This window comes from Maylandia zebra, linkage group LG23 (assembly GCF_041146795.1).
Source record: "Maylandia zebra isolate NMK-2024a linkage group LG23, Mzebra_GT3a, whole genome shotgun sequence".
NCBI lineage: Eukaryota > Metazoa > Chordata > Actinopteri > Cichliformes > Cichlidae > Maylandia > Maylandia zebra.
This window is the reverse complement of record NC_135188.1, coordinates 19,332,603-19,356,263: the sequence shown is the minus strand read 5'-3', so window position 1 is coordinate 19,356,263 and position 23,661 is coordinate 19,332,603. Positions and strand designations below refer to the sequence as shown.

Genomic DNA, 23,661 nt, shown 5'->3' with positions numbered 1-23,661 from the left:
TCTGCCCCTGCACAGTTACCAGCTGTCAGCTACATAGAAAAGGATCCTGGTGTTATTTGTCTCTCAGAAACAGTTCATAACTTCCCTTCAACTCATTCATGTCACCTAAAAGGTAAACCTGTTTCTCCATCACCTGTTCAGCTCTGGTGATTCAGTAAGGACATCTCCTGGTTTCATCTTCATGTTTCCCTCTCACCAGATAACCAAACCATATCATGACCAGCAGCTTTACAGCTGTGGCTCCAGCAAACATCAGCTGATACTAGAAATTAATATTAAATAAATTCTAACAACAGCTAATCAAGCTTAAACGTGCTGCTGTTGTTTAGCGCGACTGATCAGAAACATGCTTGTCAGACTCTCACAGCAAAGGATCAGACTCACTGTGCATGACAGCTCGGGCCAATGATGTCTGTTAGATTGTCAGTTGTTTAGTGCTTCTGTACAGTGAGGGTCACCATCTCTATTTCAGAATAATTAATATGCAGAAAACACTAAAAGTTGATTGTCTTCCGATATTCTAGCATAATTAAAAAACTTTGACTTTATAAGTACATATTATTAGTCCTAATGCCAGTATGATTCTTCATAACTCCTGCTTTGAAATACTGAACTTTAAAATTTACCTGATGAAAGATCATTTACAGTGGCACTCTGTCAGGATCATTCTGACTGTAAGATCACTGAATTAATCTGAATCCTTCTGAAATGTGCTGTGAATGAATGCTGATGCAACTCACTGTGGGAAAGCTGTTAATAAAATGAATCTGTGACACATGCAACACATTCACAGAGGAAGAGGACACAAAGGGAGGACACGCAGAGGCTGTGTTGAAGTCAGAAATCCAAATCTTTAGTCAAAAACAGGCAGCGGTAACAAATAGGAAGACAAGCAATCCATCAAACAGTCTACAGGGTCAAACATACAGAGAATTCAAACGGCAGTAAAAAATAACTGGACACTGAAAAACTTAAAGCAATAAAAGGAAGCAGCGCAGTATATTCACTGAATTATCATCAATTACAAAAGAGAAAAACGACAATTTCTAAGGATTATTTTCTTAAATGCAGTTGGAGTGTGGCTGGTAAAGATGGAAACATACAGAATGTAAACTGTGTGAGTTTGCTGAACTTTGTTAGTAACAAATGAGGTAAAAAAAACAACCCCAAAACAGACAAAACACAGAAAGAGGCTCTCAGTATTCATTAATAATTAGAAAGAAAAATTCTGGTCGTGGATTTTTACAGTCTTAGTTCCGCTCGCTGTCATCATTATAATCATCATGATCAATGGCGAGGTCCTGAGGTGGGCGGGGCTGTCTCTGGTGATGTCACCATGAAGGAACAGCATCTGGCACATGTTGGTGAAACATCTCAGTACACTGGTGTAGTTTCCCCTCCAGCTGTTTGACATTTGACACTTCAACATTAAGGGGAAGAAGAAGAAACAGTGTTAGGTCAGGTGACCACATGGTTTCTAAAGTAACTGACAGGAAGTAACCAGGCCATTAGAAATGGATGGCATGTGTTTAGAGTTACTGGAGTTGGGTAACTCTACTTACCAAAAGCAGCAGCACACAGATGAAGGATCAGATGCTGAATGTTGCAGGAACATGCTCATGTGCGGTGGTCATTCAATGCTGCTCCGGCAGGTTAGACAGTCCAAGACTGATATGCTGCCCATCTGAGAGTTTGAAAACACACATGCAAAGATTTATTTTGTATTACAGTCAAAGTTGGATGTTCATTTTTGTCCTTTAAAAATGTTTGTGTATTTGAAAGCGCTAACATTTAAGAATGACTTGGATTGTCTCCTTTAAAGGGGAGACAAGTGTATCCACTGATCTACGTCACTTAAACAGGATGATGACTCCTCTCCCCCTCACTCAGAAACACTCCTAATATAACCAAGCAAATAAATAATATTGAAGATTTACTTACATCATTACAAAAACGTCAAAAACATCTCCCTTTGATTCTATTTCTCCATTCCTGCTGAACATCAGGCAACAAATATCACAGTAAATCACAGTAAAATGTAAAGCACATGTTTTCTCTGCTTTGTCTAACCTCTGCAGAGCCTCTGTCAAGAAAAACATAACTGTAAGCATAAAACAAATATACATTTCATAACACGTCACTGGACAAACCTCGGTCAGTTGATTTCCTCTGTGCAGTGCAGACGAGCATCAGTCAGCAAGTCAAGGTGGTGAGATGGACTGGTGTCCTTTGTGACTCTGCTGGTTCTTCTGAGGAAACACCACCGTCTCTCCACACCGTCACCATCTGTGAGCACAAACTGCTGCTCTGCCAGCATGTAGGAAATCACATATCACACACACAGGGGTGAAAAAACATCAGAGCTCAACTTTGGATACTTTAGATCCAAACAGATCAAAGCAGCTCTTAGCTTCAGCAATCAGTGAGCAGACAAACAATGATACCAAACTGGCGTGCTGATCCAAGATGGCGCCGAGTATGGCAGCCTCGTCGCGAGCTCCCCCAAGCAACAGCTTTTTTCTGTGCTTAATTTTACTTTTCCTTCATTTTTTCTCGAGTAGCACATGTCTCCTTGTGTACGACCGACAAACCTTACTGGACATAAAAGACGGTCTTTCTTATAACTTTCCGGAGTTAACGTTTTGCAACACGGACGCTCCGTTTGCAGACCCCCCATTCATCTCACCGAGACGCCTTTGTTCTCTGGCCCTGGAGGCCGCAAACGCCGACGCAGAGGGAGAAGATCTGGCGTTCTGGTTCGACTGAGACGGCGCACTAACAGACCACCGTTACCCAGTTTATTACTGGCTAATGTGCAGTCTTTGGAGAACAAGCTGTGCGAGCTTCGGGCACGGATCTCATTCCAGCGAGAGATGCAGGACTGCTGCGTGATCTGCCTCACAGAAACCTGGCTATCGGACAAGGTACCGGACTCCGCAATACAACTACTGGGGTTCTCCGTGCATCGCGTGGACAGGTCACAGGATCTTACTGGGAAAAGCAGAGGCGGTGGTGTATGTTTCATGATCAACAACAGCTGGTGTGATTATGCGAACGTGCACCCGGTCAAATCCTTCTGCTCACCGGACCTGGAGTACCTGATGATTAAGTGCCGGCCATTATTACGGCTGTTTACATTCCCCCACAAGCCGACACTGACCGAGCACTCAGGGAACTGTACAGCGCGATCAGCAGCGAGGAAACCGCACACCCAGAGGCAGCGTTTATCACAGCCGGAGACTTTAATAAGGGAAACCTGAAGAAAGTCTCACCCAAACTCCACCAACACATCCATTTTAACACTCGTGGAGACCGGCTACTCGACCACTGCTACACCTCTTTCCGGGATGTGTACAAAGCCCTCCCCCGCGCCCCATTCGGCCAATCAGATCACTGCTCCATCCTGCTCCTGCCCGCCTACAGGCAGAAGCTGAAACAGGAAGCTCCAACCCGGAGGGCGGTGCACTGTTGGACGGACCAATCGGAGTCTGCGCTGCGGGACTGTTTTGATCACGCGGACTGGGAAATGTTTCACGTGGCTGCTAGGGACATTGATGAGTACACAGACTCAGTCTGCGGATTTATCAGAAAATGCGTGGAAGATGTCGTCCCATCCAGAACAGTTAAATCCTTCCCAAATCAAAAACCCTGGATTAACGGAGATGTTTGCGCGGCACGGAGCACCGCCTTTGCCTCCGCGAACACATCGGACTACAAACACGCACATTACCAACTCCGGAAGACGATCAAAGCAACCAAACGTGAGTACAGGGACAGGGTGGAGCAACAGTTTGACAACCCTCGGAGTATGGGGCAGGGACTAAACACGATCACAGACTTTAGAGGGAAAACCAGCACACCGCAGACCACGGCCTCTCTGTGTGAGGATCTAAACGTATTCTATGGTAGATTCGACACAGCGAACACCATGAGACCGGACAGTGTGCGCACCGCGGATGACGTCAGTGCGCACACTGTGTCTGAGGAGGATGTGCGGAAGTGCTTCAGGAAGGTGAACGCACGCAAAGCTACTGGTCCGGACGGGATTCCCGGCCGCGTCCTCAAGTCATGCTCGGCTCAGCTGGCTGGAGTGTTCACGCACATCTTCAACCTTTCCCTCTCTCTGTCTGTAGTCCCAGCCTGCTTCAAAATGGCCACCGTCGTCCCTGTACCCAAATCCTCCACCATCTCCTCATTGAACGACTGGCGACCTGTAGCCCTGACCCCCATCGTAAGCAAATGCTTCGAGAAGCTGGTCAGGGACTTCATCTGCTCTGCACTACCCGACTCACTGGACCCTCTACAGTTCGCATACCGCCACAACAGGTCCACTGATGATGCCATAGCCCTGACACTACACACTGCCCTGTCACACCTGGAGAAGAGAGACACGTATGTGAGAATGCTGTTTGTAGATTACAGCTCAGCATTCAATACCATCGTTCCCTCGAAGCTGGACAGGAAACTGCAGGATCTAGGACTGAGTAGCTCCCTCTGCAGCTGGATCCTTAGCTTCCTGTCTGACAGACGCCAAGTGGTCAGACTGGGCAGCATCACCTCATCCCCCATCACACTGAACACTGGTGCTCCACAGGGGTGTGTACTGAGCCCTCTCCTGTACTCACTCTACACCTACGACTGCACAGCCACTAACAACTCCAACCTCATTGTGAAGTTTGCGGACGACACTACAGTGGTGGGTCTTATCACCAACGGTGATGAGACGGCTTACAGGGAGGAGGTCAGCGCCCTGACCCACTGGTGTCAAGACAACCATCTCACCCTCAACGTCGCAAAGACAAAGGAGTTGATAGTGGACTTCCGGAGGTGCAGAGAAGTACACACCCCCATCACCATCAACGGCGCTGCTGTGGAGAGAGTGAGCAGCTTCCGGTTCCTTGGTGTACATCTGGCTGAGGATCTTACGTGGTCAGTACACACAAACAAAACAGTGAAGAAGGCGCAGCAGCGCCTCTTCTTTCTCAGGAGACTGAAAAGATTTGGCATGAGCCCCCGCATCCTCAGGACCTTCTATCACTGTGCCATTGAGAGCATCCTCACTGGATGCATCACCACCTGGTATTGTCATGATTCGGCTGTGTGGCAGGCAGGAGAAGGACCCAAACGCAAACTCACGGAGACAAAACGTAAACTCAAAAACACAGCTTTAATGCTGGCAAAGGGTGAAACACAAAAACAGTACTACACTAAACTGGGAAAGCTAAACATAAAGTAAACCAGGACCCACGGGGAGAATCACACACAGCATGAGGGAGACTACAACACTGACAAAGAGAAACACAGGGCTTAAATACACAGAGGGATAACGAGGGAATGAGACACAGAAGGAGGGCACAGCTGGGAGAAATCAGGACTGACGAGACAAGCAAAGCAGGACACATTCACATAAGACACGGAACTTCAAAGTAAAACAGGAAGGATCACATAGAGACGCGAACTTGACACAGTGGAGACAGCAACTAAGAAACACAGAGACATAAACCATAAGGCAGAGGACTCTAAGAACCGAAAGACACAGAGGGGAAATCAAACATGCAGACACAGACTTACACAGAACAGAGGGGACACAGAGAAACATGAAGGGCAAGGGATCGAAACTAGAAACCATAAAATAACTCACACAAGTACAATATTACAAACATCACAAGGAACTAAAAACGCTGGGTCAGGGGACCCAGGACCATGACAGGTATGGCAACAGCACCGCCTACAACTGCAAAGCTCTCCAGCGAGTAGTGTGGTGCTCTGAACGGATAATTGGAGGTGAGCTTCCCTCCCTACAAGACATCTACAGGAAGCGCTGCCTGAGGAAAGCGGGGAGGATCATCAAGGACTCCAGTCACCCCAGCCATAAACTGTTCAGACTGCTTCCATCAGGGAGGAGGTTCTGCAGCATCCGGTCCCGTACCAGCAGACTGAGAGACAGCTTCTTCCATCAGGCCATCAGACTGCTGAACACGTCATAGACACCTCAGCTTCACTACTGGAACTTCAACATTATGCACTCCATACTGTACAGTAATCCCACTGTTTTGCACATATTCAACTCTGTATATTTTTATATATTTTATTTATTGTTTACTCTATTTAATTTGTAAAATATGTGTACACACACACACACACACGTAGAAAAATATTTAGTATACACATCCAGAAATGCATATACTATTATATATTGTACATATATTTATTAGTTTCAGATGTAGCCATTCTTGTATTTTGCTTGTTTACATTATTGTATTTTGCACAACTCTGTTGCTTGTGAAGCTCGCACACAAGAATTTCACTCACATGTGCTGTACCAATGTACCTGCACATGTGATGTGACAATAAAAGTGATTTGATTTGATTTTTGATTTGATTTTGATTCTGTATGAATACAATATGGTATTTTCAATACAGGTGTCAAATTAATTTATTAAAACTAATACAGATATATGTATATTTTTTGATAATTTAATTTGCTAAATTATAAGAATATATATATATATATATATATATATATATATATATATATATATATATATATATATATATATATATATATATATATATATTCATTTAACAATTGCAACTGAAAGAAATTAAATATTGAACAAAAATATATTGTCACATTCTGAGCATGCTCAGCACGCTGACAGACTTGAAGTTGCTACAGATTTTAAGAAGTGATAATTATAGGGAAGAAACTTCTTTTTTTCATCTTTTTAATCAAGCATTTGATGCCTCAGATGTCTCAGTCTATAGCATTCTGCAACTACAACTAACCTGAAGCTTGGATTTGGCTGCAGGTGCCCCTGTACATCCTTCTCAACATGTGGGTATCATTTAATCACACTTCTTCCTGAGCTTTGCGTCATCACAAGACCAAAGGTGGCATCTCGTGTCACAGTCTTATCATTATCCAGAAGAAACATTTGAAGAAACATCATGGAGAAGAAACATTTACGCGCCTCCTGGTTTTGCTTTCTGATCCTGCAAAAAGAATGAGGACAACAAAGCCCAGAGAACACGAGATACACAACATCCAACATTCAGACTCAACAGCCTCCATAAATGAAGAGCACCAGGTTGGTTCAGTTATAGTAGATATAAGCATACTTCACATTACTGGGTATGAATAATAATGAGGAGGCAAACTTTGAAGATGCAGAGCATGATGTCCCATCATCAGACTGTAAACAAACATCCACCAGGCTTCTTTGTTGCCAAAATTGATGATTCTCCTATCAGGGATCAGTAGCGTGTATTAACCTGTGGTATAAGCAGCAGTCACTGAAATATTACTCTTTCAGATAAGAAATCTAGCACATAAAAGCCAGGGTGGGAGGGATCTCTGCAAACTGACTTACCTCTGCAAGTGTGAAGCTCAACAAAAATCTGACTCTCCAGTCACAGACAAACAAAAACCTCCAGCTGGGAGATAGAAAACGCTGTCTGGGTCTTGCTGGATGTTGCTGGTCAGAGTCCACACATTAGCAGAGTGCTTCTTGGTCCCACTGACCCATGTGGACAGTGACTGTGGAGAACTGTTCTGGAAAACAGAGAAGAGAATTAAAATAACAAAAAGCCAAACAGGATTTCCACAAAGACTCTCTTGGAATCAGCAATCAAAAAATCACTGGTTCATATTTCAATTAAATATGAACAGGTTCCTTAAATGTGCGCAGTTCAGATCTGATTTAATTTAATTTCCTTCACACAGCACATTCGTCCAGGCTGACAGGTAAACATAGAATTAATCTCAGGTAACATGACTCATAGTAGAGATTCAGTAAGAAAGATTGCAGGCTCTAATATTATTACCACACAATCCAAGGACACACCAACAGCTCAGATTTGTAGAACTATTTAAACAAATGTCTTCTGAATATTAAATTCAGGTTCACAGTGGGGGGGTGTCGTGGAATTTTTTAAATAAAGTCTGCAACACAGAAAGAGCTGTGATCAAGCTATTTATTACTGCGCCAACACACATCAAACATCACAGTTCAGTCATGTCAGCGCTGCCACAGAAGTGGTGCTCCTCCTCCTTTATGCATTCCAAGGAAGAGGGAGGAAGTTACAAACTGATCCTACCACACTTCAACGGATCAATGGTTATGCTGTTTTGTGCCCTTGGCCTTATCAGCACCTGTAAAGGGAGTTGTTTTCTCAAACTGCTGACGCTGAAGTAAGTTCATCTAGTTTTAGAAACTTTCACTGAACAGTCTATAACAGTGTCACAACTAAGCATATGCATAAGCACTTAAATACTTTAAATGAGAATAACAGAAAATTTCTATTACAGAGGCTAGAGCCTGTCCCAGTAGTCATAGGTAGAACACACCTGGACAGGTCACCAGTCTGTCAGAGGACTAACACAGAGACAGACATCAGAGTAACAAATCTATTTAAAATTAATGTAAGTTTGCTGCAGCTGTATGTATGAACATGTGTTTCTGTGCTCACAGTCCACCTCTCAGGAACACAGCTGGGATTGTATTTTACACTGACCCTGGGTCAGTATAAGTATCATACAGTTTAAACGAAGCACTGAAACTTGCACATATTTATTATAGATGCAGTGAAGCTAATCGAGATATTTGCTGTCAATCTGTGGCTGCGATTAAACACTTTACTGGAAACTTTATTAACTAGTAACTTCATCAGTCATGACAGAAGCTAATATTTCTGTGCTAACATCGTTTAAACAGTAACAGCTTTACTCCAATATAAGCTAACGTTTACACCGTAACTTTAAGCTAGCACCATAAAGACGGTAAAACACGTAATAATATCTACAAATGCATCTTAAAGCTGTTATATTAGCACTCGGTGTATTACTAACATAACCACATTAACATTACTGACACTCGCTGACTTTTAATAGTCATTCTATAAATGCTGTCCGTTTAAATGGTCTTACCTGTACACACCGCATATCCACCGGATTCCAGCCAGAGTGGATTCTGGAGTCTCCCACTCTCCTGTTAGTGATCCTCCATCTGGATGGATGAGAACAACCTTCTGAACAATCTAGCAGGAGATGGTCCATATCTATGGGACTGATTTGTGCTAATAACGCCCATTGTATGGACTGATAACAGCCGAAGCGGGTGAATAAAGTCACCCAGTAGCTAGCTGTGCCATTACCCAGCATACATCACTCACTCCGTAAATGCAATAAACGATACAAAAGTATCGTTCTACCTGTTTTTCAGGTACCGGTAGTTGTTTACATTATATAATTTATTGTGTTCTGTATACGTCACTACAATGTGATTTGGAAAATGTTTAAATATACCGACAACAGGCACTTCCGCGGCAATCTCTTCAATCGGAGGACCCTTCACGTCAATTCCCGATGCAAGAGGGGTACCCTGCGCATCCATAAGTGAAGCAGAGGGAGCCTGACCATGCGTCACACGTTTGACGAGTTGGGAGTGAGAATGTGTTGATAAGTCACATAAAGGGTGGGGCACGTTTGGGTTCACCTGAAACCTTGGCTGACCCACTCCCGTTTTTACACCTTGGCTTGTGTGATTAGGCAAAACGATCAATCTCAAGGGACACTCCCAATGGGGCTTACATATCTGGGACTCTCCACCATTTGCTCTTAGAAATGAAGAAGCTTCTGAGATAAGAGGTGAAATGTCTTCAAGAAACTTAAACAAAGCTCGTAGATTATCGTGACCTGGATGAAGAGATGCCGGACTAGAGCAGCGCAGATACTGAAGGACCCGTCCCATCCTGGCAACAAACTGTTCCAACTTCTGCAATCTGGTAGAAGGTTCCGCATCTTCTGGGCAAGGACAGAGAGACTCAAGAGGAGCTTCTATCCCCAAGCCATCCGTGCCCTAAACACACACACCCGCCCTCTCACATCATCTATAATTGACTGAGACAGGACTCTTCCAGACACTAAACCAAGGCACAATGTACATTTCAATTCCTTTAATTTTAAATATGTTTATATTGTCTATCCTGTAAAATAGTCAGATGTCTATTCACATTAATGTACAGAATTCACCTGCTTGCTGCTACTACTTCACATTCAGCCAATGTATATATATATATATATATATATATATATATATATATATATATATATATATATATATATATATATATATATATATATATTAGGGGTGCAACGATATTCGTATCGATATTGAACCGTTCGATACAGTGCTTTCGGTTCGGTACGCATATGTATCGAACAATACAATTTTTTTCAATTTGTTTTTTTTTTTTTTTTTTTTTTGTGTCCCGTTTGGATCTATAGCCATCAGAATTGTTGTCTTGAGGCCAAGAAAGATGCCAAGAGGATTTATTTTAAGTGGATCATCATATTGGTCCATTTGATTGACCTTTATTATAATTATGAATTTATTTTATTTTCAGTTGCAAACGGGACAGACATGACTGTGGGATAGGACAGGGGGAAAGAATGAAAGAAAGAGGGGGAGAGAAAGAAAGAAAACCAAAGGGGAGAAAAAAAAAAGAACAATACAAAATTTGTAATTTATTTTATCAACTTTCCTTCTGACGATGCTGTCTGTGTTGAGTGCTCAGTGAATCTGCATTTGACTACTCCGCCTAGGCTCGAGAGTGCAGCCTAGGCGGAGTAGTCGAACGCAGATTCACTGAGCACTCAACACAGACAGCATGGTCAGAAGGAAGAGCGCAGGGCAAGCTAGCGAGACAGAAGTGGACCTCCCCACCCTCATTCAGATCTGGCGTTTGGAATTATTTTGGTTTTCATGTGACGTATGACCCTGAAGGTAAGCGAGTCATGGACTAAAGTAAAACAGTATGTTGGATGTGCCATGCAATGCTCAATTACATGGGTGGGAGCTAGTGTGTTAGCGCAGTTAGCTCGTTAACGTGTTGGCCGTCTAGCCCCTCTGTATAGGGTAGCTCGTTAACAGAGATGTGCCGTGTTGTGGCGTTAAGGTTATTTCAACGAGATTAACCTGAAAGCACTAGTGGGAACACAACGAATATGACTGCACATTTACACCGACATCATCCTAGTGCAAAGACAAAAACAACAAGCATGCATGCTACAAACTTTAGCCGAGTCATTTTGACAGCTGTTAGCACAGGATTCTCCTTATGGAGACCTGATATGTTTAATATGCTGCTGAGAATATAGCCCAGAAGAAGCGGATAGTATAGCTTTTATTTTGGAAAGAGACATTTCTCTGTAATAAACTCTCTTTTCCAAAGATGAGTGATTCCTCAATCAGATACAGGGCTCGCAATATCGCTAGCCCGACGTCCCGGGGCTATCTCTGCCCTGCCTGTCGGGCTGTTGTAGGAAGGAAAAATATATGTCATTGCTTTTGCATTGTTTCAGAAATGTAGCTGGGTAATTATGTCATTGGGTGAGCCACTGTCAATATGTGACATATTGAAATCGTGTTTGAATTTGCGCTTGTTTTTTTGCTTTCACTTTGCAATCGCGCAAACTGTGTATAGAGAGCGACAGCACTGATCTGTGAGTGATGATAATTTGTGCACCAATTCCTCTGACATCGTCTTATTAATTGTTAGCTTACTATGCAAACATGACAAGTGAAATCTCCCGCAGCTTAAACATGTGAAGGGTTGATCGCGCAGAGAATCACTGAGCTTATGTGAGTGCGGCAGGATATATATTTCACTACGATGACCTGGATGACTGAGAACCTTCACAGACAGATATATATTTTAGTTCTGCTGAGCCAAATAAGACAGGTCAGGGTGAAGAAGTGACAGCCAAAGAAAAGCTTACCACAAAACGGAGAAGTTATGACAAATCAGACTATAAGGCAAAAAGAAAGTGCAGATTTATGGTTTCATGGACAAAAGAATTTCTGTGGCTGCAATATGACGAGCTAAAAAACAACACGCACAAGGGTTAGGGTTCAATTTAAAAACTGTACTTTTGTGTTAAAATATATATTTATAATTTTAATAAATGACAAATTAAAAAGGCATGAACATTTTTTTTTGTATCGAAAAAATATCGAACCGTGACACCAAAGTATTGAACCGAACCGAACCGTGAATTTTGTGTATCGTTGCACCCCTAATATATATATATATATATATATATATATATATATATATATATATATATATATATATATATATATATATATATAACAACTAGTAGCTCAGTGTTCCAACATTCGAAAGAAGGGACTGCTCTCACAGCTAGAGATTGACGAGGTACAACACAAATGCTATGGCAAGGAGGAGTCAGGACGCCAGGTCAGGGGGGCGATATCATCACCCCCACCCGAGATTGGGTACATAGCCCCAAGTGCGATAGGAGAAGGATCGTTGAGTGCGAGAGGAACTGACCTGAAAAATAGGATCATGGCCAAGCTTGAAACCTGGATCCCCCGTAGCCGGTTACCAAGATTACGTGAAGTACCCTCAGAAGGTCTGCTAGATGATGTTAATGCAGCACTACGGGCAATACCTACAACCACGATTACCGACACTAACAAGCTGATCTACAATACGGCAGCAGTGATCAGTGAGATGCTTGGCTACAAGTTGAACAGCCACAAGGGGCAGTACCCTCCATGGAGAAGGAGGCTAGAGGGCAAGATCAAAGTAGCACGGAGGGAGGTTAGCCAACTAACGGAGTTGCAGAAAGGTGCGACAAATAAGGTGCCTAAGAAATACAGCAAGCTGTCCATACCTGAGGCCTTGGAAACTGCCAAGCAAAGACTCACAGCCTTGGCCAGCCGCTTGAGGAGGTACACCAGAGAGATAGAAGGCAGGAGAATAAACCAGCTGTTCTCCACAGAACCAGCAAAGGTGTACTCTCAGTGGCAAGGGAACAATAAGAGAACAGCACCACCAAGGCTGGAGGCGGAGCAATACTGGAAGAGCACATGGGAGAAGGATGCAACCCATAACGGCAATGCTCAGTGGCTAGAGGATCTGAGGGCTGACCACAGCGACCTCCCTGAACAGGGTCCAGTAACCATCACAGTGGCAGATATCCAAGAAAGTGTCTCCAGTATGAAGAGTTGGACAGCACCAGGGCCCGACATGGTTCACGCCTACTGACTGAAGAAGCTGACTGCACTCCACGAGCGTCTGGCAGCACAAATGAACCAGCTGCTAGTTAACGAGAGACACCCGGAATGGCTAACTGAAGGCCGGACGGTCCTGGTCCCCAAGGACCCCAAGAAGGGACCGGTCCCCTCCAACTACCGACCAATAACCTGCCTCAGTACTACATGGAAGCTCCTGTCAGGCATCATATCGGCTAAGATGAACAGGCACATGGGTCAATACATGAGCGAGACACAGAAAGGAATTGGCAAGGATACCAGAGGCGCAAAACACCAGCTACTGGTAGACAGAACAATCAGCCGAGACTGCAAGACCAGACTGACCAACCTGTGCACTGCCTGGATTGATTACAAGAAGGCCTATGACTCAATGCCCCACAGCTGGATACTGGAATGCCTAGAATTGTACAAGATCAATGGGACCCTAAGAGCCTTCATCAGGAACTCAATGGGGATGTGGCGTACAACACTAGAGGCCAACTCCAAGCCCATAGCACAAGTCACCATCAAGTGCGGGATCTACCAAGGAGATGCTCTGTCCCCACTGGTGTTCTGCATAGGCCTGAACCCCCTCAGTGAGATCATTAACAAGACTGGCTACGGATACCGACTACGGAACGGAGCAGTTGTCAGCCACCTCCTGTACATGGATGACATCAAGCTGTATGCCAAGAGTGAACGAGACATCGATTCACTGATCCACACTACCAGGCTATACAGCAATGACATTGGAATGACGTTCGGACTGGAGAAGTGTAGTCGGATGGTAACAAAGAGAGGGAAGGTAGTCAGAACTGAGGGGATTGAACTACCAGAAGGCAACATTGCAGACATAGAGGACAGTTACAAGTACTTGGGGATCCCGCAGGCGAATGGGAACCATGAAGAGGCCGCTAGAAAAGCTGCAACCACCAAGTACCTGCAGAGGGTCAGGCAAGTCCTGAGGAGTCAGCTGAATGGTAAGAACAAGATCCGGGCCATCAACACGTACGCCCTGCCCGTGATCAGGTACCCTGCTGGGGTAATAGGCTGGCCAAAGGAGGAGATAGAACCCACTGACATAAAGACAAGAAAGCTCCTTACCATGCATGGAGGGTTTCACCCCAAGTCCAGCACCCTGAGGCTGTACGCTAAGCGGAAGGAAGGGGGCCGGGGACTGGTGAGTGTCAGCACCACAGTCCAGGATGAGACAAGGAACATCCAAGAATACATTGGGAAGATGGCCCCAACTGACCGAGTGCTCAGTGAATACCTCAGGCAGCAGAAACCCAACAAAGAGGAGGGAGACGAGGAACCATCATGGAAGGACAGGCCCCTGCACGGTATGTACCACCGGCAGATAGAGGAGGTGGCTGATATCCAGAAATCCTACCAGTGGCTGGACAAAGCTGGACTGAAAGACAGCACAGAGGCACTAATCATGGCAGCACAAGAACAAGCTCTGAGCACAAGATCCATAGAGGCTGGGGTCTATCACACCAGGCAAGACCCCAGGTGCAGGCTGTGTAAAGATGTCCCAGAGACAATCCAGCACATAACAGCAGGGTGCAAGATGCTAGCAGGCAAGGCATACATGGAACGCCATAACCAAGTGGCCGGCATAGTGTACAGGAACATCTGTGCCGAGTATAACCTGGAAGTCCCGAGGTCAAAATGGGAGATGCCCCCAAGGGTGGTGGAGAATGACCGAGCTAAGATCCTGTGGGACTTCCAGATACAGACAGACAAAATGGTGGTGGCTAACCAACCGGACATAGTGGTGGTAGACAAACAGAAGAAGACGGCCGTAGTGATCGATGTAGCGGTTCCGAATGACAGCAATATCAGGAAGAAGGAACACGAGAAGCTGGAGAAATACCAAGGGCTCAGAGAAGAGCTCGAGAGGATGTGGAGGGTGAAGGTAACGGTGGTCCCCGTGGTAATCGGAGCACTAGGTGCGGTGACTCCCAAGCTAGGCGAGTGGCTCCAGCAGATCCCGGGAACAACATCGGAGATCTCTGTCCAGAAGAGCGCAGTCCTGGGAACAGCTAAGATACTGCGCAGGATATATATATATATATCCTGTGTGTTATACTTGTATAACTATGCATGTGACAAATAAAGAACCTTGAACTTGAACTTGAACTTGATTGAGAACCTACACAGACATATCTTTCCCATAGATCCCAAACCAGATGTGGAAGTTATTTTGGAGTCTGGTAGAGCTTCATTTTTCATTTAGCCTATTGTTTGCTGGGTTGTTACTTCTTCAAACCTCTGTTTGAATTTAGAGCATGTCCTTTATTTGTTCTGTTGGGTTGCAGCTTAATATTTTGCTGTACTCTTAGCAATGCTAATTGTCTATGTAATCTTATTCATAAATGATGTATAAGGAAGCTCACAGATCATAGAAGAAGTGTAAAATAAACAAATTCAGAGCAATAAATTCCACAGAAATGTAGCAAAACAAGTCATATATGCAAACTGATATTTCATTTTTTTGAATTTTTTGACGGTTCAATACACACTTGCAAAATATTTTAGTTTTTTGGCAATTATCTCATGGTTTAGGCTTTAAAGGGTTAAACTATGATAAGAACTAACATTCAGAACACTACAAGGAACAAGGAAAAGATACACAAGTAACAAGTAAAGATGTCAAATGAAGTAATGAGGAAACTGTCCAGTGTTCATAAGGTTCTCACTTAAAAAGCTTAGTGTTCAAGCCACAGTTATTAGAATGAGCTGGTTCACATTCATTTCATAGTTAGTTTGTTGTTTCTGTTTGCAGAAACTACTGATTCATACCACCAGGCAGCCTCCCACTCACTACTTAAGCCCTCTTAATTTACTGGTAGAATACACAGATACACATATACAGTGTATTTAAATACTTGAGACACTGTGTCATACAGCAGTTAAATAAAATCACCTCTAAATTAACTTTGCAGTTGCTGGTTTGTGAAGTGTGTGTAGACTGTCTTCTTGTCACCTTCTTTGGGGTGCTGTTGGAAATTCAGGAGAAAACAAAATTAGCTCAGAAACTTCTGAACTGAACTTCTTACTTGAATGAACCAAGTAAAAAGACTATGGCTAACACTTTCTCTTCAGGTTCAGTGAGATTCCGGTCTGAAAAGTACTTCACCCATTTTTCCTGACTGTCCTCAGGTGTGTGTTCTTCTCTGAGTTGTGTAGGTTCAGACTGAGGAGTGAATGTTCTTGAAAGCAAGGTGTAGAATTTCCTGCGTTGTCTTTCTTTTCCTTTAGAGTGTTCGGCCCGTTGAGCCTTGTCCACAAACGTATATTATATTATATTATATTATATTATATTATATTATATTATATTATATTATATTATATTATATTATACGTCCCATTTTATATTCCACTATAGAGATGGTGTGGTCCTTTGGGTCGTATGTTTGAAGAAATGCAGATAACAAACAAACTCTTCCTGTAATGATGGGAAGTTCACCTCTTCACACTGGCAATAAGTCATGACACTTGGAATATAATTACACAAGGAACTAAGTAGAAGCAGGTGAAACCACTCTAAAGAGGAGAAATGAGGAAACGATAAATGATAAAAACAAAAAGAAACAAGGAAACTTTGCAAAAGCACTCTACCCCAAACTAGTAACTGAGTTACATTCAAACAGGAAGGTCTCTTAAAAACAGAGAAGATATGAGGAAACTGTCATTCATCCGGTGTTAGACCAGGGGTCTAGGCAACCCTAAATGCGGTTCCGGAGCCGCCTGCAGCTCTTTAGTCCTTATACTGCGGCTCCACGTGGTTTGGAAAATAATTATAAGTATTTAACTGAAGTGTATTTTATTTGTGTTATTTTTTTTTTAACTTGTGGTCAAATTGGAAGTTCATTGTGATCTTGAAACATAAAAGTAAAATTATGTTATTATTTTTCATCGCTCAAAATAAGTGTCACACTTGCATAAATGATACCCGCCGAAATGCCATGCATTTATCGAGACTTTCAACCCCAGGTAGGCCAAGGATGGATCTTCGGAGCCACATACATATGTGAGCAGCTATTCTCCTCCATGAACTATGGTAACAACAAACACAGCTCACGCCTCACAGATGACAGCTTACTAGAGACTTCGTACAGCCCCGGTCTGCAGGCGCCCTGCGCAGAGGTTCAGGAACAGGTGTCCCATTGTAAATATACCACGGCAGACCCGACAATGTTTGCATGAACATGCTTTTTTCTTTATTGACCACTTTTCACACATGGTTGGTGTACCCACACAGCCAGCTGTGGTTTTGCAGCTCACAGCCCGGTACACACCAACATGACAGCAGAGAAAGCACAAACTTTAAGCCGGCGAGGCTTGATTGCGGGTGCCGCTTAGGTGCGTCCGCCTCCCCTGCAGCAGCACTGCAGACCACGCTCTGCCGCACACATTAACCACGTAAAATAAATATTTATGCAGATATTTTGCAAATAATTATTTTCCAATTATTAGTAGTATAGTGCTGTTTTCCAATTATTTTTTAAATTCAGGTCAAGGCTCCGCTACAGGCTGCGAAATCCCAAAGGTGATATAAGGGTGACGGCTCACTACAGTTTTTGTTTGCTATATGAATGATTTAACTTCAGCTTCAGCTTTCATTTAAAAGAGACCTTCACCTGGGTGTCTTTCCTTTTTGTTATATTTTTTAAGAGTTCAAAATTTGTTCATTACATAAATAAAATAAAATTTTCTCTGTAGCACTTCTTGTATTTCATAAGCAACAAACTTTAGTTGTTTATAAAGCATAAAGATAAAAAAAACAATAACAGTGTTATCTTCATTTTAGATGTCAAAAAGTATTTGCGGCTCCCAGTGTTTTCTTTTCTATGAAAACTGGGTCCAAACAGCTCTTTCGTTGTTAAGGGTTGCTAACCCTTGGTCTAGACCAGAATACTAAATTTTGCTAGACAAGGGGATGATATCCACTTACGAGGGCATTATAATGCCACTGTTCTATTGAAATTTTGAATGAATATTCTCATTTGTGGCTCTCATTTTTCTTAGAAAAAAAAATCTGTCAAAAAAACCCCAATCAAATCTGGTAATTCTTTGTTTTTACATTCATCGGGTCCCAATATCCTCAAACATCAAAGAGAAATTAAAAATGCATGCCATGGAAGAGCTCGGGTCTTAGGAGGTTAAAGAAAGAAAGAAACTTAACTCAAAGCGATAAATATTAAAGCAAAACTAAAGGAAAAAGCTCGGAAAACTCGAGAACTCACTTGACAAAAAAACTTCATGAAGAGATTGTATATGGATGCAGCTGTTCTTATCATAAGTTGTGACTCTGGGCTCTAGCTGTAGTATTGTATTTGGGTGTTACTTAACAGTCGTTGAAGAGACCATTGTGTGTGAACTGTAAGGTCGTTTAGTCAGGTAAGATTTCATTCAAGGCTGACAGCACTGGTCTCCTACCCCATGGATAGCATTTTGGTGCAGACAATACAAGGAGCCTCTCCAGAGCAGGTTGTGTTTGAGACAGGAGAGCATCACGTACAAAAGCACTCCCTTCTGAGCAATCACTTTTCAGGTGTGTGTGAGAGGAAGGTCTTTTATTTTTAGACACTGTCCAAGGACTTTGTCTTTCTCTGACAAGCATCAGTAACAAATATGCATCGTTAAGAATTTGTCTAGCTGGCTTGCAAAGCTCATCAGAGCGTGAGCACTGAATGACAGACACTATATTAGGCCTTTGATTGACTACTGCAAGCGCACGTCAAACCTCGATTTGTATTCTTTTCTCAAAGAGGAGAACCTTTCAAGTATAAAGAGAGATTCTACGTGTGCATGTTGACATGCATGGTCTGAAATGACATGCGTCTTTGGCACAACCTCTTTGCATTCACAAGTTGAACAACCTCCAGTTGCAGAAAAATTGCTTGTGTGGAAAGATGGTCTGGCTTCTCAGAGATTTTCAGAAGTTTTGAGCAGAGGGCCAGGTTTGTGGGACCTTGTGGCGCAATGGTAGCGCATCTGACTCCAGATCAGAAGGTTGCGTGTTCAAATCACGTCAAGGTCAACTGAGAGTGAGGGGACTGCAGCCTGTGATTCCCTTCCAATAGGAGGTTTTTAGTTGCTTGTGGCATACTCGTCCGTCTGTCCAGAAATTCAGGTCCATGACTCATGACGTGTCTCCAGTGAGTTGTTGATGGTGTCAGTGAACACTGTAGACAACTGATCAGCACAGTGCCTCAGGGTGGATGGAGGCACCGAATTTGGCCCAGCTGCTTTGCATGGGTCCTGTGTCTTACGGTGTGTTCACACCGGACGCGAATAAAACGCCCCAAACGCCCCTAATTTGACGCGTGTACATTCGCGTCTCAATGCGTGTCCAAGAAAAATCCATCGCGCGTCAAAATATGATATTTTGACGCGCGTGAACCGGAAATGTGGGAGGAATGTGGGAGGGAGTTGTGCCAGACCGGTATCTTTGCAAGATGGCAGCTATCGAGCTAGCGCTTGAAGAGAGAGTCTCCCTTCTCTATGTACTGTGGAGAGCAGAGCAGCAGCGTAAAAGACGTCCTCGCCGTACCTGGGTCCATCAGGTCCTCCAGAGGCATGAGCAGTTTGGTGAGTTTCACCACTTGCTCCAGGAGCTGCGCCTGGATGACGGCCGATTCCAGCGCTATCACCGTCGGCCAGTTTGAGGACCTGCTTTCCCTCGTCGGTCCCAGCATTGCCCGCCTAGACACCAACTACAGACGCTCAATCCCACCTGCAGAGCGCCTGTCCGTCTGCCTGAGGTTAGTAAAACTATTTAATACGGTAGTCCTTTATTGATATCTGTGCTAATATGCTAATCCATCCAGTTATACACTGCTAACATGGATGTGCTATGCTAACAGTGAATGCTGTCGGTGTTTACTGAAAGCAAACTGTGGTACAGAGACGACTGTTTATAATATTTCTAGTGATACTCAGAAGCTCTCATCAAGTCCCGATTTAATTCGATTTATGCTGTTATCAGTGTTTGAATGATAGCATGGCTGTGGTGTCACATCAATGTATGCGCTCGGTGTTTGCTGATATCAAACTGTAGCATTAGCACCACTGAGTTAACCTTTGTAGTGATACTCACTCCTTTTTATTTAGACCTGGTTTAATTCTGGGATAGTTGAATATTTGTATATAATCCCTGCAGCTGTCAGACTCTATAGCAGGGGTCACAGCCTTTATTAAAACAGAGTTAGATAAAACTGTGAACAGTTTGGTTCATCTCTAGTTACATGGTTTTATCTTGATAAGCTATGTCTTATCACAGATTAATTTTTCAAAAATATTAATGATTTAAGCAAGGAAAGGGCTACATGTCAACATACAACTCTTTATTTCTATTAATGTCTTACTTCATTCCTACCTGATTGACATGTTTAGGAATTATGAGTGATTGGCTCACTGTAGTTGTGAAAGTTGCTACCAATCAAATTATGATATGTTAAAGTTAAAACAAAACACAACTGTTTTAGATATTATCTAATATACATTTTGTAATTATCCTTATAATTACAAAAGGTTTTATGTAAGATTAAATTTTGTGATTTAAATCTGACATCACAAAAGTATTTTGGAATTTGAATAATGTATTTTGTAACTGCAGTACACATAATACTGATTTTGAACAATTTTGTCCAGGTTCCTTGTCACCGGGGACTCCTTCAGGACCATCGCGTTCAGTTTCAGAGTCGGTGTGTCCACGGTGAGCCAGATCACCCCCCAGGCAGCGACGTCCATCTGGGACTGTCTAGTGGACGACTTCATGGCTGTGCCTTCACCTGGAGACTGGCGGTCCATCACAGAGGGACTCCAGGAGCGCTGGAACTTTCCTCTGTGCTGTGCAGCTCTGGATGGGAAGCACATCCAGACAAAGGCACCCCATATATCATATAGGAGACACACACATTGATATACACTAAATATTCATTTCATTTCTTTTTTGTGGTGCCCAAATTGATGCACCTGCTTGATTTTGTTTAAACAATTATTGCACACTTTCTGTAAATCCAGTAAACTTCTTTTCACTTCTCAAATATCACTGTGTGTGTCTCCTGTATGATATTTAACTGACATTTTTTATTGTAACAACCAACGATTTATACAGGAAAATAATGTCTATTAACAAGGTTGCCCAAACTTCTGCATCCCACTGTATCAGTATATTTTGTCATTAGTATAATATGAAATAAATTCTACATGTGTCAAGTCGTGTGCCAACATTTGCTGTGTAGTAGAACTGAGACATTAGTCATTATAAACATTTATTTGAAATAATATTAAAAGTCTCAAACAGAAAAACATTAAACATAAATATATAAAATATAAGAATTTACAGAGAGACAGGAATAAAAAGGACCAGCTGCTCTCCAGAGCAGGAACAAGGCTGAGGAGGAAATGCTCCATTGGAGACTGGTGTGGCCTCTTCAGGGACTCCAGGATGGCCAGCTCCACCGCCGATGGACCGTCCTGGGACCCGTCCCTCATCTGCCTCGGAGCCGTCCTCCTCTGTGGGCCTGTAAAACAGCACAAAACACAAAGAAATGAGAAGGCTGCTACTAGATTTTAATTTCAACATTGAAAAAAAAAAAAAACAATAACAGGATATAATCAGATTGGTTGTAGATATTTAGTAAAGGTGATCACAAGGGAATCCCACCGACTAAAAAGGTATCAGTGCTTGCTGTACATATCTGTGGGTGCAGCAGCAGGAGCTCAGGGACTGGGGATGCTCTGCTGCAGAATCAGTTGGTTCTATCAATACAGTATTAAATGTTAACAGGTTCGATATAATAATCGTAGAGTAGACAGTGGTCCCTCATTTATTGCAGGGGTTCTCAGAATAACTAGCCCCTGGTCACAGTTCTCACAATTGATTCTCAAAGTGCAAACCTTTGTAGATTGCAAAACGTAAAAGTATTATTATGCCGCGGTTTGTCTTCATCTGCCTGCCACTTTCGTGCGCCTTTTTCCCTCACGGTGCAGGTGTCTATTTCCGAATGAGGCTCATAGTTATGGGTGTTTTTGTGCTGTTTTTTCTATTGGACGCGATGGTTATCAAAACCAAACGTGATAAATTTGGCAAGCGCAGGAGATTTGTCAATCAGGCTGCAGAATGCAATGCTGTACTGTGCAATAAAAAATCAGCGAAAAAGCAAAGCAGTGACGGATGAAAAGCGGGACCACTGTGTGCTGTTTATTAATAAACAATAAAATATATTCCTAAATGATAACATGCATAAAAGCAGAACGGTATTTGTACGTCAGTGGGAAAATAGCGGTGGCTTGCTAGCTTTTGTGCGGCTTCCCCGGGTCAGTGAAAACTTTCAAAAGAGAAATGAATGAACTTACCAGGTTGCCCGATCTCTTCACAAGCTCGGTCCTTTTTATTCCTGTCTCGGTACTGAAAGCAGCTGGTGTTGTACAGCTCCGAGTTGTTTGCTACCGCATTGATTAGCCTTCCCCTCCATTGAAGTATGAAAGGATTTGGCTGGATCTGCCCCTTTGACCTAGGTAACAGCCACGTCACCAGGCTCCTGATTGGTTGTCGCCGCGCGATTTGACGCTGGAGTTCAGATTTTTCCAACTCGAGCGGTAGACGCGAAACGCGCGTATGCACAAAATGCAACACAAAAACTCACGCGCGTGGTTTTATTCGCGAGTCAAACGCGCCAGACGCGCTACACTGACGCGCGTTTCACGCGTTTTGGCGTTTTCGCGACGCAAATCTGCTTCCGAATTTTCGCGGGACCCGCAATCGCGCGTCATCGCGCCTTTCCATTGACTTTACATGTAAACCTGACGCTCTATTTGCGTCCATCGCGTTCGGTGTGAACACACCGTTAGAGAGTCTGTTTACATCCCTTTCAAGTATGGAAAGAGGTGTGAAGGCACATGGAGAAATTTGTGAGCTTTACTGAGTGGTAGAGGTGATGGGGGAGCCGCAAGTGTTGACCGTCTGGGGAGGGGGCCCGGGTAGCTGGACGTTCCATTGTTTTCTGAAAGCACCAGGTGTGAATACATTGGATAGGTGTGAATAGTAGCTGAATTAGAGGGCTTCTGTAAATGGAACTGAATAAAAATGGCAAACAAAACACTCGCATGCTGCAGGTATACAGAGAACCATGCCATGAGATACATGTAAACACATAGTTGAAAGAAGTAAAGACTGCACCAAAGAGAAACTCACAAAATTATTGTAAAGAAAAAAACATTCAAATATCAAGTATAAGTTTTTCATTCCGAGCAAACAAACAGTTTTGAATGATAATGAAATCTAAAAGCAGCTTCAGAGCTGGGCTTGGCATTCTGAAGCAAGCTCATCATATCCAGGATAGTTTTTCACTGTGGACAATGTCACTGTGTCCGCTGTGTTGGATACATTCAGATTTCGTGTCTAATGTCGGTGCTTGTGATTACAGACGGTATTACATCTCTACCGATAAGAACTACCATTGACAATCAGCGGGAAGTATTAAGAGCATCGAAGTGCATCAGCAGAGTGTGTTCGTGTAACAGAACGTCGATTTTAGTTAACTAAAGGTAAAATAAGGTTCATTGAAGAGAGTTCATG

The 23,661-nt window shown here is 43.1% G+C and overlaps 1 protein-coding gene, 1 long non-coding RNA gene and 1 other non-coding gene across 5 annotated transcripts; 2 read left to right on the top strand and 1 right to left on the bottom strand.

The window, feature by feature from the left end:
- Nucleotides 1–880: 880 nt before the first annotated feature.
- LOC143414932 (uncharacterized) lies at nucleotides 881–7,323 on the bottom strand. Of its 3 annotated transcripts, XR_013095532.1 has the most exons (5): nucleotides 6,790–7,323; nucleotides 2,151–2,307; nucleotides 1,942–1,995; nucleotides 1,563–1,684; nucleotides 881–1,420 (listed from the first exon to the last, which is right to left on the bottom strand). It is a non-coding gene; the product is annotated as an uncharacterized LOC143414932 (long non-coding RNA). The 3 variants fall into 3 exon arrangements; XR_013095531.1 differs by lacking the exon at nucleotides 1,942–1,995 and having other exon boundaries at nucleotides 1,563–1,898; XR_013095533.1 differs by lacking the exon at nucleotides 1,942–1,995.
- Nucleotides 7,324–19,044: 11,721 nt separating this feature from the next.
- Nucleotides 19,045–19,116, top strand: trnaw-cca (transfer RNA tryptophan (anticodon CCA)). The gene has a single exon. It is a non-coding gene; the product is annotated as a tRNA-Trp (tRNA).
- A 336-nt stretch (nucleotides 19,117–19,452) lies between these two features.
- Nucleotides 19,453–22,126, top strand: LOC143414929 (uncharacterized). Its single transcript, XM_076879968.1, has 2 exons — nucleotides 19,453–19,840; nucleotides 20,730–22,126. The coding sequence occupies exons 1-2, from the start codon at nucleotides 19,581–19,583 to the stop codon at nucleotides 20,998–21,000; spliced, it is 531 nt and encodes a 176-aa protein (XP_076736083.1). The 5' UTR covers nucleotides 19,453–19,580; the 3' UTR covers nucleotides 21,001–22,126.
- The last annotated feature ends 1,535 nt before the right edge of the window (nucleotides 22,127–23,661 follow it).

Bases quoted from the DNA above. Each gene is read 5' to 3' on its own strand.
- LOC143414929 (XM_076879968.1), top strand. From the start codon at position 19,581: ATGTACTGTGGAGAGCAGAGCAGCAGCGTAAAAGACGTCCTCGCCGTA. The intron at 19,841-20,729 runs GTTAGTAAAACT...AATTTTGTCCAG, and splicing joins CGCCTGTCCGTCTGCCTGAG to GTTCCTTGTCACCGGGGACT.